This window comes from Schistocerca serialis, chromosome 2 (genome assembly GCF_023864345.2).
Source record: "Schistocerca serialis cubense isolate TAMUIC-IGC-003099 chromosome 2, iqSchSeri2.2, whole genome shotgun sequence".
NCBI lineage: Eukaryota > Metazoa > Arthropoda > Insecta > Orthoptera > Acrididae > Schistocerca > Schistocerca serialis.
This window is the reverse complement of record NC_064639.1, coordinates 774,780,545-774,798,914: the sequence shown is the minus strand read 5'-3', so window position 1 is coordinate 774,798,914 and position 18,370 is coordinate 774,780,545. Positions and strand designations below refer to the sequence as shown.

Sequence of the window (18,370 nt, the reverse complement as noted above, 5' to 3'; positions counted from 1 at the left end):
TCCCTTCTTTTAATAAAGTTGTGCTGCAAATCTCTTTTCTCCCCAGTTCTATTCAGTGCTTTCTCATTAGTTACCTGAGGCTCCCATCTAATCTTCAGAATTCTTCCATAACATCACATTCCAAAAGCTTGTATTCCTTTCTTGTCTGTTCTGCCTGTGTCCACATTTCACTTCTGTACAAGGCTACACTCCAAACAAATACCTTCAAAAAAGACTTCCTAAATTTAAATTTACATTACTGTTAACAAATTTCTCTTCAGAAATGCTTGTCATGTCATTGCCAGTCTGCATTTTATATCCTGTCTGCTTCAGTCATCATTATTTATTGTGCTATCCAATAGCAAAGCTCACCTACTACCTTTAGTGTCTGACTTCCTAATCTAATTCCTGCAGCATCCCCTAATGTAATGCAACTAGATGAATGTGTGAGGAGATAAAGGAAATTATTCAGATACTTAAAGGAAGATGAAAATTTAATTGTGACAGATGTCTGGAATTGTATGGTAGAGAAAGGAAGAGGAGTCAAAATACAAGATAAACATGGAATGGAAGAAAGTAATGAATGGGGAGCCACCTGGTAGAATTTTGCCCAGAGCATAATTTAATCACCACTAACATTTGTTTTAAGATTTGTGGAAGGTTGTTGTATACATGAAAGGGACCTGAGGATATAATGCTAAAACAGAGATTTAGAAACAAGATTTCAAACAGTAAGACATTTCCAGGACACAGATGTGGATGCCTACCGTAATTAATTGGTTATGAACTGCAGATTAAAATTTAGAAATTGCAAACAAATAGGTATTAAAGAAGATGGGACCTGGATAAACTGAAAGAACCAGTGGTTCTTGGGAGTTTCAGAGTCAGTATTAGGCAATGTTGGACTGACACAGTGGAAATGAATATAGTAGAAGACGAGTTGGTAACTTTGAAGAATGAAATAGTGTAGGTAGCAAAGGATCACAGGTAAAAAGAAGAGGCTTAATAGAAATCATTGGGTAACACAGGTGATACTGAATGTAAGTGACAGAAGAAGAAAGTGTGAGAATGTAGGAAAAGAAAGACAATACAGTCATCTTGAAGATGAGATTGATAGGCAATGCAAAATGGCTTAACAGGGAATGGCTAGAGGACAAATGTGACACTGCAGAAACATGCGTGACTAGGGGAAAGATAGATGCCAATGACAGGAAAATTAAGCGACCTTGGAGAGATAAGAATCAGATATATCAACATCAAGTGTTTAGGCGACAAGTCAGTACTAACCAAAGGTGGAAGGAATATATAGAGGGTCTGCATATGGGAGAAAAACTTAAGGATGATATTATAGAAAGGGAAAAGGAAGTAGATAAATATGAGATTGGAAATATGGTAGTGCAAGAATACTTTGACCTAAGTGGAAACCAAGGTTCTCGAATACAGAAGATGACATTCTCTCAGAAATATTGAGTTCCGTGGGAGAGCCAGCAATTACAAAACAACTCCACCAGATGTACCAGTTATATGAGACACGGCAAATATCTTCAGACTTCAGAAAGAATGTAACAACAATATTTCCAAAGAAGGCAGGTGGTGACAGGTGTGAATACTACTGAACCATCAATTTAATAATTCATGGTTGCAAAATATTGACACAAATTTATGGAAAAAGGAAAAACTGATAGCTTATCTCAGCATTGGTTAGTTTGGATTCCTGAGAAATGTAGGAGTACATGCAGCAATACTGGTGCAATGTCATACCTTAGAATATAGGTTGAAAAAAGGCAAACAACCATCCATAGAAGTTGTAGATTTAGAGAGAACTTGTGAAAATGTTGACTGGGCTGTGCTTTTCAAAATTCTGAAGGGATCAGAAATAAAATACAGAGCATGAAAGTTTATATGCAACTTGCCCAGAAACCAGACTGTAGTTGTAAGAGTTCAAGGACATGTAAGGGGAGCAGTGGTTGAGATGGGAGTGAGGCAGGGTTGCAGCTTATCCCTGATGTTATTCAATCTGTACATTACGCAAGCTGCAAAGGAAACAAAAGAAAAGTTTGGAGAAAAAATTAACGATCAGGAGAAATAAATTAAAACTTTGAGGTTTAAGGATGACATGGTAATTCTCTGAGACAGCAAAGGACAGAACAAATTACCTGGAAGAGCAGTTGAATGGAATGGGTGGTTTCGTGAAAAAGGATTATAAGATGAACATCAACGAAAATGTAATGGAATGTATCAAAGTTAAATCAAGTTATGCCGAGGAATTGGATTAGGAAATGAGATACTAAAAGCTGCAAATAAGTTTTGGTGTTTGGGCAGCAAAATAAATGATAATGGCCAAGGTAACGAAGGTATGAAATGTAGACTGACAATAATAAGTAAAAAATTTCTGAAAATGATGAATTTGTTAATATCTAACACAAATTTAAATTTGGGAGCAAAATTTATTTTTTACTAAAAAGAAAGTAAAGAGAGTTGATTTGTGAAAATTAAACATCAGCATAAAAGAATCGGTTACACTGGAAGAATTTTCACATAACCTGGAGATATTCATAACAATAATGGCCACAAACAAACAAAAGCACTAAAGACTGTTAATGCCAAGTATTTTGTGAAATTATCTGTCACTTTTATTGCAGCTGTGTAGTTGTTGTTGATGGTTTTTAGTTTTATGTAATTTTTTTTTCCTCCAGAAACCTTGAAACATTGGATGAAAGCAGCCCAAGTTCCCTTCTCATAGAAGAGCTTCCGCTTTGTGGTAAGTGTAAAAAAGTAGCATCTCTTCATGTTCCAGTATATTGTTTGAAGTTGTGTTATATGTATGGGATGTATCATAATTAATGGCATAGACACATACAGTTAAAAGTACACAATACTAGAAGCAAAAAAAAGTCTCAGTAAACATGGGATCAAAAATGCATACCTTAAGAGCTACGAGCAATTTTTCATCTTTGATACTGTGAAGCAAATCTCTTCTACTGCAAGCTCTTTGCTTTCCACATTTTGAGAAGTAGTAGTATGGACCAAAACAAGAAAAAATGTCCAGTAAACATTTGCTCTGGACATAACTTGTAAACAATATCATATAAATTATTATTGATGACGAATTACACTTTCAAATATTGAAATGTATTCCTGAAATGTAACTAAACTGTAATAGGTAAAGAAGTATTGCATAAAGTGGCATATGAAAATTTGCCAGACTGGGACATGAACCCAGATTTCTCGCTTATCGTGAATAGTCGCTTTACCGCTTAGGCTATCTGAGCGTGCTCCCCAGATATGTAAATATATATAAAGCGAAGCGGGCCTGTGATGAAAATGATAGTGATTGTCTGTGACTTCTTATTGTCTTGATTCTAAAATCTGAACAGGAATCGAGATCTGCGAGTCTGGGTAAATGAATCAGTAACTTATGAGACGATATGTGCGTGACACATGGAAGTTTGGGTCAATCCAGGGAGCGTGCTTGGATAGCCTAAGTGGTAAGACAATTGTACCTGATAAGTGAGAAATCTAGATTTGAGTCCTGGTCTGGCACAAAGTTTCAGATGTCACTTTAGGTAGTATCTATTTCAGTTAAGTTGAATTTCAGGAATAAATTTCAATGTGGTTTAAACAAAAGAAAATCCACGCTGGAAAAATGGCAATATGATGAAAAGAATAGTTTGCTATTCACCATATAGAGGAAATGTTAAATCACAGACAGGCACACCAAAAAGATGGCTTAACATATGAGATTTGGCCAAAAGGACTTCTTCTAAAGTACAAGACACTCACATTCACGGAGCTGCTGAGAGCAGCAATCTAGGTGATGGGGATGAGCATTATGTGTTTTCTACTTTAGAAGAAGGCATTTTGGCTGAAAGCTCACATGTACAGAAGTCCTTTTGGTGTGCCTGTGAGCAACCTAGCGTCTCTTCTGTATGGTGAGTAGCAATGTATCCTTTTCGTAGTATTGTCAGTATGATTTAAAGATATTCAGGAAGAAAACGAAACCATTGCTATAACAAGAAGGGACCTGCAAAGAACAAATACTGCTGTAAATGATAAAATAATATGATTAATTTATCCGTTCTAATTTTTAGGCAGGAATTTATTTTATTCATATTAAAATTACTTATAAAAAAGCCGCAGTATAGTTCAGGATTACAATTGTATTAATAAGTATGTAACAGACAAAACATAAATGCAAACTAGGACTGGCTACAGTCCCATTCTAGTTTTGACAGTGAAATTACTTAGATTAGTCCAAGGCTGTAGACCAGACTGGTGCAGAAATTGTGATATTAAACAAAAGCAGAGCATTTATAGCACGAGGAATAAAATTTGTGGCAACAGAAGAAAATAAGTGAGCACATTATAAAAACAAACATAAATGTAATATTTGAAGGGTACTAAGAAAGAGTGGAATAAAGTTTTAGCATAGTAAGAAATTGATGTTTTGCAGTTAGGTCTTGTACCTGTGACCTAAAGGGAAGATAGTGATGATGTTTAAAAGCTTTTATATATAATTTCCATACATCAGAATGTAAGTGTGCAAATACCGAAATGTTGAGGAATGTTGTATTTTATGTTCCACTTTGTTCACTTGAATATTGGTGCTGTTGAGTTAGCTGTTAGGAGGTCACTTTGTTTTGCATGGCTTTTTATCTGATGCATTAGACATGATACAAACTATGATACCATGAAAGGAACAGTGATTACTCACTTTTCATATAATACCACCACCTAACTAATTGGAGGAATTTGTTGAGCTTTGTGTGTACATATTCCTCAGGATGTTTCACCTTTGTCTTGTGATAATCGTGGACCGTAGCTTCATATTTGTGTGATGAGCATCCTTTTAGCTTTTACCTTTATTGGAATAATTGTGTTTACGATTTGTCTTGCATTTTAAACATACAGTATTTGTTTGTTATATGGTCTGTATTAATACCTTTCTCACATCGACATGAATCACCAGTGACGTTGCTAAGTATGCTTGTAAAAGTGTACTAGTGCTTGATATTCATTTCTGAAGACATTTTGCACTATGTCTTGCATTCTTGATCCATAACTGTTACCCAACAAAAGGACTTAATTTATGTTTCTGTGATGGATTACTGAGCTTGCCTTACAATTTGTAATTTGTCCTGTCAGGCTGCATTTGATGTCTCTGGATTGGCTTTATATTTTTACCAAAGGTTTCAAGCATACTATAGTTGTTTGAAGTAGCAAAAATAATGTTAGAAGGATTATAGAATTTAAAATTTTTCATGGTTTGACCTGGATTTAGATTTACCCTTTATACATGTGTATTCTATGGATAACACTTTATTACAGTAATATGATCTGTCCATAACATACTATGCAGAGTTGAAATATGCTGTCTATTCCTGACGATTTTTTGCAGAATCTGGGCCACTTAATATGTCAACTCATAGTTCTGACAGTCCTGAAAGGATCACCAAAAGGTAAGCAATGTTGCTCTGTTTTCAGTTAGTCATATAACGATCATCAAAATGGTGGTCCAACATTCATATGGTATATCCGATTTGGGGTTTAATGTATGGCAGTGGTAAAGGTATTTTTGGTTTTAGAGTTAAATTAGATACAGTGTACCATAAACCATAGTGAGATCATCAAGGACATAAAAATGTTAGAAAAGCAGAAACATGTAATATACATATATATTTCCCTCAAAAGATCCTAGGGGGGGATGTGGGAAAAAAATCACATTTGTTGTCTACATACCAATTATAAAACTTACCACAAACATTTAAAAGTGTAAATAGTTATGCACATAATTTAATACCAAGACTACTGTAGCTAAGCATCATCTTAAACAAAATCAGTTTGCAAGACACAGAGGCAGCATTACTGTACTGAAGCTGTGCTAAAATCCTGTGTAGTTCTGTGACATAGCAAAACCAATTCATGTAATTACGGGTATTCGTAGGTGGAAGAGTTGGAGTTGGCCATCAATAAATCCTTTATCCTCATCTCAAACTGCAATTTATTACCACCCAACTTTTTTTAGCTGCTTGTAAGCTCTTGAAAGAGTGTATTCCTTGATAATGGGCACCTTTCTGGACCAAAGTAAGCAATTCAAGTCTCACTGAAGACTGTTCTTATTCTTGTTGATTACCTGAAATGGGCTGTTGGTTTGAAAGAGAGAGATTAGTTATGGAAAATTTCAACAAGGAACAAATATACTGAGAAGCAGTAATTAGTTCTTTGAATAGGCTACTTCAAGTCATTCTTGAAAGTGCACAACAAATAATTTGTATTACATTCTTTTAGTCCCCCGAAGCTTCAGCTTGGTGTTATGAGTAACTGGTACACAAAATAATGTATTGTATGACATTACAGAATGGAAATAAGCAAAGTATGCCAGCTTTTTTATTGTTACATTGCAGGAGTGCATTTGCAACAAAAAATTGTTTTGACACTTCAGCAATTTTATTAGCTGCCATTCCAGCTGAATTTGTCATCAACTTTTAATTCCTAGAATTTAACACTGGCAACCTCTTCTGTCATTATTTCCTCATATTATGCACATATGCTGGGTGGAAATCTCTCGCAGCCTCTGAAAGGCATGTAGTGAGCCTTTTTCACTTCTTAATGACAGCTAATTGTTTGCAAACTGTTTATCAATATCCATGTAAGTATCAATAGCTGCCCTTTCTAAAACTACATTTGATTTGCTGCTTATTGCAACAGTTCTATCATCTGAAGAACAAATCCCTTATTCATCTTTCTTTAGCAGCTGGTTAAACCACCAGTGTGGAGGGAAGTGTCTGAGTGTAATAGAGAGATATGTGAAGACAAGAGAGCCAAGGACATCATGGAAATAAGGGTCTGGGTAAGAATGTGATTTGATCAGAGGAAATAGAAATGAGAGTAATGAGACACAATGGCACTGATGAAATGTTAGTGGAATAATTTGCTGGTGGTATCTGACTGGAATGATCAGATCTGTTCGACAGACATTAACAAGATAAAAACTTTTGTTAAATACAGTTTGTCAGATTAAAACAGTGTGTTCATATTTAGCCACAGCAACACAAAAGATTATTTAACCAGTGAGACATCTTATAACAGCAGATGATGTGAGGCTTTGCCAGAAGTTTTGTCATCATGTTTGCCAGCATTTGTTCGGAAGGTATGTACTCTACAGTGACTTGGGATGACTATTTTTTCTCTTATAAAGTGGTCTCTTGTGCCTACTTGTTATGTTTGGCTCTTGTAACCACTAGTCTTAGGCAAGTCGATTGCAACTTTGTTGACACATAGTAATTTGATAGGATCATTCTTGGGGTTTGAAGTTACTCCACTGTCTAACCTCCTAATATTCTGAGGTCTGAGCCATATAGCATATTCTGCCTCAGTTGTGGATACAGATACTGTTGGCTGTGTCTTATCGGTCAGGATATCATTGCTCCTTGATATTTAAACAGATACTCAGATGTTCACTTTCTGTTTTCTGAATCTCTAGCACAGTCTGCATCACAGTAATGTATTATGTGGCAGTCCCCTGCTTTTGAAAACAATAGCTTCATATTTTTGATATCTTTTAGATATTTAAAAATCCTTTTAACTGCCTGCCTGTGCAGTATGCCCAGATTATTACAAAAAATGGCTGACAGTTCTTATTAAATAAGGTAGGTCCAGCCTTGTCTCTGACTGAGCATAAATTAAACTCCTTGTTGCTTTGAAATAGGATATATTACAAATAGCTTCTTACTCTTTCTCTGTTTTTGGGCTCATATCATGAATGAACACTTGGTTATTGTCCAGTGGTGTAGATATCAGTTTATGTTCTTTCATACTGAATCTGTTGAGTATTTGCTCCACATAGAGTATGTGGTCTCTCTACAAATAATCTTCTTTGCTGTTCCTAGTGATTTGGATACCTAATCAATTAGATAGTCGTTTCACCAATATCATTTTTGTAGTAGATACTATAGTCAGCTGTCAATCTTTCGAAATTTAGGTTCAACAGTGTATTGTCTGATTTCAAGTTCCATCAGCAACGACCTTGTTTCAGTCCATACCCTACCTTTTTAGTCTTTTAATACCAGCATCTTTCACTGTATTTGTAACTGGATATACTCCTGGAACTTTCCTACAAATCTCTTCATTTAAGTCACCTTGTAAGAAAGCTGTGACATCTAAGTGATCAATGTAAAGATCATGTTTAGCAGTCATAGCAGATAAATATCTTAAATGAGTTATATATTACAATTGGTACATATGTTTCATCATAGTCCAGCCCTTTCTTCTGACCTCAATCTTTTACTGCTAGCTGTGCTTAACAGCATACAGTATGGCCTTTCAAATCTATCTTAGTTTTAAACTCCCATATGTGGTTGTCTTTGTGAGGCTGAAACTCTTCCTGTATTCCTTTCTGCCAGTTTTCAGCAGTGCCTGACATGCTTGCTTCTTCCAGTGACAAGGGATCAGAGTCAGTTGACTGTTTAGACTGGTAAGTTACTAAGTCATGCAACAACTTTGGTTTGGTATTTTTGATGATTTTCAAATTCACTCGAGGTACTGCAGTTGCTTATAATAATAATAATAACAATAATAAACCCCGTGGAGGCCCGGGAAAAGAATAGGCCTCTGGTATGTTCTGCCAGTCGTAAAAGGCGACAAAAAGAACAAACCACTAATAGGGCTAACCCCCCTTTTAGTGTAATTAGTTGGTTCAGGACAGAACTAATGAAGCCTCGGACAAGCGCTGTTATGGTCGGGGACAACACTTGAACCCTAGGCCCGTCCGCAATGGTAACGACACTGCTAGCCACACGGAAAATGATTTAAATCCAAATAGAGGTGTTTTGCAGGATATGCTTCCTGCAGCCACTCTAGAAGGAAAACAAAGACAGAGGATGAGATGGTCAGATGAAGTTAACTGACACCTCATGTTCTGTTATTACCAAGCAACAAACTTAGGAACCAACATAACTGGATACAAATCACAAGTATACACAACATTTATTACCAGATACCCAGAATTAAAATTCTTAACAGAACTACGACTAGCTGATCAGATCCGTGTAATAATCAAAAATAACAGGATACCCCAGTCAGAATTAGAAAACCTCAAACAACAAGTACAACAAATACTGGAACAAAATAATGTGCAATCAGAAGAAGAAGAAAATACAGTAATGGACTCAAACATCCCAGAGCAAACAAACAAAGAACAACACGCATCAATTGAAAGAGCAAAACGAAATCTTAAGGCAGCCACCAGAACAAGCACAAATAGAACACGAAGTGACACACATGTTAGATATAGAAGAAAAATTTCAGCTGACATATATAGTATACAAAGACACAAATACAGACATTAGACCATTCTTGCATAGACCACCAAATAACCCACAAGTCGAAACAACAATAACGACTATCAACACAATCATACACAACAAAATAAATGAAAACACAACTATGGAAGAGTTACAACTATTGGTTTATATAGGAGCACTCACTACACTAAATATACACACTAGGCAGAGATCAGAACAAACCAACACACAGAAGAAACCCACTAAACCAGCATGGCAACACAGGCTACAGATCAGAATAGAATAACTGAGAAAAGACATTGGACAGACTGGGACACTCAGATGTTTAGGACGGGTGGTAGGGACAGAGCATCAAGTGACATTATACTGAGTGCATTATCCGAAAATTACCTCGAGCAATTAAACAGAGAACCGACTCGTGGAGATAACATCTTAGACCTACTGATAACAAACAGACCCGAACTTTTTAAGTGCAGAACAGGGAATCAGCGATCATAAGGCCGTTGCAGCATCCCTGAATATGGAAGTTAATAGGAATATAAAAAAAGGGAGCAAGGTTTATCTGTTTAGCAAGAGTAATAGAAGGCAGATTTCAGACTACCTAACAAATCAAAACGAAAATTTCTGTTCCGACACTGACAATGTTGAGTGTTTATGGAAAAAGTTCAAGGCAATCGTAAAATGCGTTTTAGATAGGTACGTGCTGAGTAAACCTGTGAGAGACGGGAAAAGCCCACCGTGGTTCAACAACAATGTTAGGAAACTACTGTGAAAGCAAAGAGAGCTTCACTCCAAGTTTAAACACAGCCAAAACCTCTCAGACAAACACAAGCTAAATGATGTCAAATTTAGCGTAAGGAGGGCTATGTGTGAAGCGTTCAGTGAATTCGAAAGTAAAATTCTATGTACCGACTTGACAGAAAATCCTAGGAAGTTCTGGTCTTACGTTAAATCAGTAAGTGGCTTGAAACAGCATATCCAGACACTCTGGGATGATGATGGCATTGAAACAGAGGATGACAGCGTAAAGCTGAAATACTAAACACCTTTTTCCGAAGCTGTTTCACAGAGGAAGACCGCACTGCAGTTCCTTCTCTAAATCCTCGCACAAAAGAAAAAATGGCTGACATTGAAATAAGTGTCCAAGGAATAGAAAAGCAACTGGAGTCAATCAACAGAGGAAAGTCCACTGGACCTGACGGGATACCAATTCGATTCTACACAGAGTACATGAAAGAACTTGCCCCCTTCTAACAGCTGTGTACCGCAAGTCTCTAGAGGAACGGAAGGTTCCAAATGATTGGAAAAGAGCACAGGTAGTCCCAGTCTTCAAGAAGGGTCATCGAGCAGATGCGCAAAACTATAGACCTATATCTCTGACGTCGATCTGTTGTAGAATTTTAGAACATGTTTTTTCTCGAGTATCATGTCATTTTTGGAAACCCAGAATCTACTCTGTAGGAATCAACATCGATTCCGGAAACAGCGATCGTGTGAGACCCAACTCGCTTTATTTGTTCATGAGACCCAGAAAATATTAGATACAGGCTCCCAGGTAGATGCTATTTTCCTTGACTTCCGGAAGGCGTTCGATACAGTTCCGCACTGTCACCTGATAAACAAAGTAAGAGCCTACGGAATATCAGACCAGCTGTGTGGCTGGATTGAAGAGTTTTTAGCAAACAGAACACAGCATGTTGTTATCAATGGAGAGACGTCTACAGACATTAAAGTAACCTCTGGTGTGCCACAGGGGAGTGTTATGGGACCTTTGCTTTTCACAATATATATAAATGACCTAGTAGATAGTGTCGGAAGTTCCTTGTAGACCTCCAGAAAACTTATGACACAGGTCTACAGAACAAGCTACGGACAAGTTTAATTGATATTGGCGTGTTACTGAGCTATGTGAAAGCTGTCAGATTTCTCTGCCAAGATTGTTCAGCAATGGTCAAAAGTGAGAAATCAACTATCTCAATAGTTTGAGGTGACAAAGGGACTACGCCAGGGATGCACACTCGCCCCTACACTCTTTAAGTTCTACCTAGAGGAGGCACTAAAATCCTGGAAAAGGAAATGTGGAGGAATGGGTATCCCCATAGATGATGAGATCTTGTTCACTTTATTTTTTGCTGACAACCAAGTGTTAGTAGTTGGAGATGAGGAAGATGCAAATTACGTGGTCTGCAAATTAAAAGAGAATATGAAAAACGGGATCTTGTCATAAACGTATCTAAAACAATATCTGAAAGTGGGAGAAAACGCTGTTAACGACTTACAACTCAGAGCTGGTACTGTTAAAGGGTGTCATAATTTTAAGTACCTGGGTCTGACACTGTCATCCAATGGTGGAAGTATTGATGATATAAACAATAAAACTGACCAGGGCAAGTGAGCCATAAAACAATTAAATGGTATTCTCTGGAACAAAAACATAATGCGCAGAACAAAACATACCATCTACCACATAATTATTGAAAGTATCACAACATATGGTGCAGTATTGTGGGAACTGACTAAGAGGCAGAAAGATTGCCTGCTGGTTTACAAGATGGATTTCTGGAGACCGAGTTGTGGATTTCTGGAGGCTGAGTTGTGGATATTCCAGGCTTGATCATATTATAAATGATAGGATGAGAGAGGTTATGAATGTCAAAAGCACAATCTTAGACTACATAGAAAGGAAGCGCCTACTCTGGTATGGTATGCTAGACACAAGATGGCTAAAACATGTATGGCAGTGGACTCGACATCAAAGAAGAAAGCATGGTAGATCTGTGAGATACTGGCAAGATGACATGAATGAAGCAATGGCGGCGAGAGGTCTTAATGAAGGAGACCAGGATGACTGAACGATGGAGATTGGGAAGCAAGAGGCAGCGGCAGCCTTAGAAACCTTGCTCATATACAGGGTGTTACAAAAAGGTACGGCCAAACTTTCAGGAAACATTCCTCACACACAAATAAAGAAAAGATGTTATGTGTACATGTGTCCGGAAACGCTTAATTTCCATGTTAGAGCTCATTTTAGTTTCGTCCACCTACGCTCAATGGAGCACGTTATCATGATTTCATGCGGGATACTCTACCTGTGCTGCTAGAACATGTGCCTTTACGAGTACAACACAACATGTGGTTCATGCACGATGGAACTCCTGCACATTTCAGTCAAAGTGTTCGTACGCTTCTCAACAACAGATTCGGTGACCGATGGATTGGTAGAGGCGGACCAGTTCCATGGCCTCCACACTCTCCTGACCTCAACCCTCTTGACTTTCATTTATGGGGGCATTTGAAAGCTCTTGTCTACGCAACCCCGGTACGAAATGTAGAGACTCTTCGTGCTCGTATTGTGGACAGCTGTGATACAATACGCCATTCTCCAGGGCTGCATCAGCGCATCGGGGATTCCATGCGATGGAGGACATTTTGAACATTTCCTGTAACAAAGTGTTTGAAGTCACGCTGGTACGTTCTGTTGCTGTGTGCTTCCATTCCATGATTAATGTGATTTGAAGAGAAGTAATAAAATGAGCTCTAACACGGGAAGTAAGCATTTCCGGACATATGTCCACATAACATATTTTCTTTCTTTGTGTGTGAGGAATGTTTCCTGAAAGTTTGGCCGTACCTTTTTGTAACACCCTGTATATAAACAACTGGCTTTAAAAGATGACTCTTCTTTGACTCTTCTTTACTTTCATTTTGCAGAATTAAAATTATATTGATTAGAAATATTCCCATTGTAAATTCAAATCTGTCCGTTATATCGTGCTCGTAATGGGCCTCCAGTCATTAGGATGTCTTTAATGTCATCTGTAAATGTACTCTTCGAAGGTCATCTTTCTTGTTCTGTGTATTTAAATATTGTACACTACCTTTAGGATAATGTGACAAATAAAGGTTTCATCACTAATTACCCCAGATTAATTAGATCAAATGTTTATATTATAAATATTTATTTCTGTGTCTTTCATAAATTAAATGGTTTCCTCAGATTTTATCCAGATGCATTTATGATGTTATCAAATGTTTCTGAAACCATGTATAAACGAGTGGAGTGTAGCTAATGTCAATCTACATGTAAATATCTGCTGTCTACCATGCCATTGTATTGAAGTTATGTAGGTATATATTTTCCATGTTTTGATGTGTTGCTTTTCAGAGACACCAGATGAAGATCAACTTATAAAACTGAAACTGGTTGTGTATGTGAAAAAAAAGAAAAAAGAAAAAGAAAAAATTGTTTGTGGTACAGCAGAGTGTCTGTCCCATGAGACTCACAAAATTTATTAGAACTACTGATCATTTTGTAGTGCGCTAAATGACTTTCATTTTGGCCTCATAATAAAAGCTAATTCAAATTACCATTTTGAACACAGTTAATTATTGAAACTTAATGAAGTTAAGTTAAGTATTACTTATAACAACTTCAATTGCTGAGTCAGGTTAAACAAATTGATCCACTAAGTGAAAGTGAGGGCTATTCAGTAAAAAAATTCAAGATTTTCTGTAAAATTTCTTGTTTATTATCAGTCTGTTTACTGTGCAAATCAACTTTTTTTACATCAGAAAGGCTAGCCGTTTACGTCTTGTTAAAGAAAAAATTATTAACTTACTTTCAGAAAATACCTCTTCATTGATAAAACTTACACTGAAATGTTCTAAGAAACCTACCTTATTTGCTAACCATATAAACAGATATAAAATCAAACGTATAAAGCAATAATTCTCCAGATTTGGCATAATTTCTTTTGTCCTTCCTTGAGTTAGAGTCCCTAATAGATTTCAGAACTCAGAAAATTCACTTATGCACAAATATTGGTGTAAAAAAAAAACTATGTTTACAAACCTGTATAGAGTTTAGAGAAGATTAAAAGCAACATTTTTTTATGTGGGAAAATGTCACACATGCTTCATTTCTCTCCCAGGAGATCATGAGGGTTTTGATTTTAGTGATGATCAGAGACAATGTTCAAACAGCCGTGTGATGAATATTGTTTTAGGGTTGTTTCTGGCCTATGATTTCTTTTTGTGGGGCAGTTTAAATGTTTTGTGTATGAGACACCGATAGACAGTACAGAAGAGCTTAATTGCCCATTTGGCTGAAGCAGCAGCCATAATTCATGTAACACCTGGTTGATTTGAGTGTGTTAAACAAACACACTAGCATACAGATGCCAGTTGTACATTAAAGTAAATGGGCATTTTTCAGCACCATCGCTAAAAAAAATATTCATCACATGACAGTTGCAACACTGTCTCTGAACATCACTTGCTTCATGGACCTTTAGCGAGGACATGGTGCTCCTGTGCCATTTTTATCAAATAAAAATGTTTCTTTTTATCTCCTCTAAACACCTTAATATTTGGTGTAAGTAGTTCTGTACACCTTATCAAAACCATATGTCTATAATAATTTCTTTCACCTTTACGTTGTACTTTGTTACCAAAATGATTTTTTTTATTCATCACATGATGTACATTTCCAATCCATTTGGGTTGTGTACAGGAGACATGTCAAAAATTTATAATACAGTTACAATGATTTTTACATTAAAAAATAATAGCACTACAATAAATAATAACACTATAAGGATATTTCTTGTAATATGTAACTCATTGTATCCAGCTCAAACTTCCAGTGTGTCCTTCATGAATTCATTCACTGAGTAATAGCACTTAAGTGTCAGTACTTCAAATAGCTTTCTTTTAATTCATCTGCATCAACTTGTTCCCTTTCAATTTATTACAAATTTTGATTCCCAGGTATTGAGGTCCCTGGGCATACAGTCTGAGGCGGTGGGTGGGGAGCATAATTATTTTTTTTTCTAGTATTATGTGAATGGACAAAATGGTTTCCCTCAAATAATTTATGTCTGGTGTACAAAAATATGATAATCTCATATATGTATAAGGATGGTGGAGCTAATATTTTAAGTTTTCTAAATAACGGTCAACATGGTTCTTTGAGTTTTGCAGTGCACATATTTAAAATGATTTTTTTCTGTATTTTTAATATCCGCACTATATTTGTCAAGTTACCCCAAAAAACAATACCACACCTAATAATGAATCCGAAGTATCTTGTATATGCTACTTTTCGTGCGTCCATGTCAGTTGCAGTTGATAATATTTGCATAGCAAATGCAAAGCTGCTCAGTTTGTTTGCCAGGTATTCAATGTGTGCCTGCCAGCTCAAATTTTTATCTACATTTAAACCTAAGAGTATGACTGAGTCAACATCATCTATATCTTGGTTGTTGTATCCAATCTTAATCTGCTCACATTTTGATTGTTTGTTTTGAACTGCATCATGAGAGTCTTAGATATATTTAGATTCAACCCATTTAGCTGAAACCAAGTTTCTAAGGTACTGAGGTTTCTGATTGTCAAAATTGTATATTTGAAGGCACGACAATATTTAAAATAGGACAGACAAATTTCTTCAAAACTTTAAGTAAATAACCTTTGTTTAGTAGATAATGAAGTCTAAAAGAAAAGCGGAACATTGTGTTTGTTCCATTAGAGGCAACTTATTCATGAGGACATATGAAAGTGAAGGAGTAAAACACAAGAAATAAAAGAATAGCAGCTACACATTGTCTTAAGTAACAGGATGAGGCCAAATTTGAAGGGAAGGATGTTGTACAGTGAAGACAGGGACTGAAATTGGGGGTAGCTAAACAAAAGCTGAAATGATTAACTCTGTTTTCAAATGGTCCTTTACAAAGGAAAACCCAGGAGGATTGCCACAATTCAATCCTCGTACCACTGAAAAGAAACTATAATCTAGTGTAGATCCCTCAAACAAAAACCGTGCTCAGTTCTTGGAAAAAGGCACAGGTCACACCTGTCTGCAAGAAGGATAGTAGAAGTGATCCACAAAACTACTGTCCAATATCCTTGACATTGATTTGTTGTTGAATCTTAGAACATACTCTGAGCTCAAACATAATGAGGTGTCTTGAACAGAATGACCTCCTAGAGCCAACGAACATAGGTTTCGAATATATCAGTCATGTGAGAGACAACTCGCAGTTTTCTCACATGACATACTTAAAGCTTTGGATCGAGGCAACCAGATAGATACAGTGTTTCTTGATTTTCAAAAAGCATTTGACTCAGTGCCACATTTACGCTTATTGTCAAAAGTATGGTCACATGGGGTATCAAGTGAAAATGGACTGGATTGAGAACTTATTGGTAAGGAGGATACAGCATTTAATACTGGATGGAGAGTCATCATCAGATGCAGAAGTAACTTCGGGTGTGTCACAGGGAAATCTGTTCATGTTGTATATTAATGACCTACCAGACAATATTAATAGTAAAAATCAGGCTTTTTGAAGATGATGCAGTTATCTGCAATGAAGTACTATCTGAGAGAAGCTGCATAAATATTCAGTTAGATCTGGATAAGATTTCAACATGATGCAGAGATTGGTAACTTGCTTTAAATGTTCAGAAATGTAAAACTGTGCTCTTCACAAAATGAAAAAAACATAGTAGCCTATAACTAAAATATCAGTGAGTCACTGTTGGAATCAGCCAACTCATACAAATACCAGGGAGTAAGACTTTGTAGGGATATGAAATGGAATGATCACATAGGTTCATCTGTGGACAAAGCAGGTGGTAGACTTCCATTTATTGGTAGAATACTGGGAAAATGTAATCAGTCTACAAAAGAGATTCTTACAAATCTCTCGTGCGACACATCCTAGAATATTGGTCAATGCATGGGACCCATACCAAATAGGACTAACAGGGGACATTGAATGTATACAGAAGAATGTATACAGCACAAATGGTCACAGGTTTGTTTAATCTGTGTGAGAGTGTCACAGAGATAGTAAAGGAAGTGAACTGACAGACACTTGAAGACAGACGTGAACAATTCTGAGAAAGTTTGTTAACAAAGTTTCAAGAGCTGACTTTAAATGATTACTCTATGGAGATACTACAGCCCCCTACATAGGGATCATGGGGTTAAGATTAGAATGATTACTGTGCACATAGAGGCATTCATTCTTCCTGCACTCCGTATTTGAATGGGACAGGAAGAAACCCTAATAACTGGTACAATAGCATGTACCCTCTGCAAGTGGTTAGCAGAGAGTAGATGCACATGTGGAGACTACATAAGCTCATTTTCACATTATACAATGAATTATTGATTGAGTCTTAAAATTTACATTCCATTTCCGCTTTAGACACGTTCTGCTTTATGCACGTAATTAATGTATCAAAGTGTACGGAACACGGCTGGATTGAAGTACTTGTATGGTTTGGGCAGGTTTTCGAATTATACACATTTCGATTTGATCTGGTTTTACTGTAATTTCACTATCAATAACTTTTGACATCAGTTATTTTGAGTTTGTGGTGGCGGCAGTGTTTATAGTGTGTGTGTGTGTGTGTGTGTGTGTGTGTGTTATCTTTCGAGAGTTTCTCTGAAAAGTGAGGTTTTAAATTCCCTTCACAGTGCTTACTTGCTGCAGTTATGCCTTGAAAATGCCAGTGTGCTTCTGTCAGAATAATTGCAGTTGTTGATGACATCACACAGCTGTATTCTTCTAAGTTATTTGAATGTGTATACACTAGGAAAAACCAAGATCTCACAATTTTGATATATCTATTTCTTTGGAGCCATTTGTTTACATGTAGTCCTTTTGGAGAAAATTTCTGTAATTAGTGTGATCTGTTTTGCTATGAATATGTTACATAAATGTGAATTGCTTGGTTTGTTTCCATCTTTTCGCATGGAGCTATTTATTTTTCAGGGAGTATAATGATATGGTAGATAAACTAGCATCTTTGTCCCAAATAAAACGTGGTCTTGAAGAAGAGAATTTTTCACTGCAAGCACTCCTTAAAGAACATGAAGAAAACTATAATGCTGTATTGGCAGAGAATGAGCACCTTAAGAAGACTGTTACTGTGTAAGTGTTGATTATTTTCTTTGTTGATTGGACTAAATGTGGGTATTAATTACCAATAGTAATAATAATAAATATAAATTTCAAAACGTAACAAGTCTTTATTTTTAAAAGATGATCAGTTTCTGAAATCTTATTGTACTTGTC

General features: G+C 36.5%; 1 protein-coding gene across 1 annotated transcript in view; it reads left to right on the top strand.

Moving 5' to 3' along the window:
• LOC126456398 (uncharacterized) overlaps positions 1-18,370 on the top strand; it is a 258,254-nt gene that overhangs the window by 41,971 nt on the left and 197,913 nt on the right. The window contains exons 4-6 of the mRNA XM_050092151.1: positions 2,676-2,740; positions 5,378-5,438; positions 18,068-18,226. Of these exons, the coding sequence (XP_049948108.1) occupies positions 2,676-2,740; positions 5,378-5,438; positions 18,068-18,226 (285 nt within the window). The remainder of the gene's footprint in view (positions 1-2,675; positions 2,741-5,377; positions 5,439-18,067; positions 18,227-18,370) is intronic.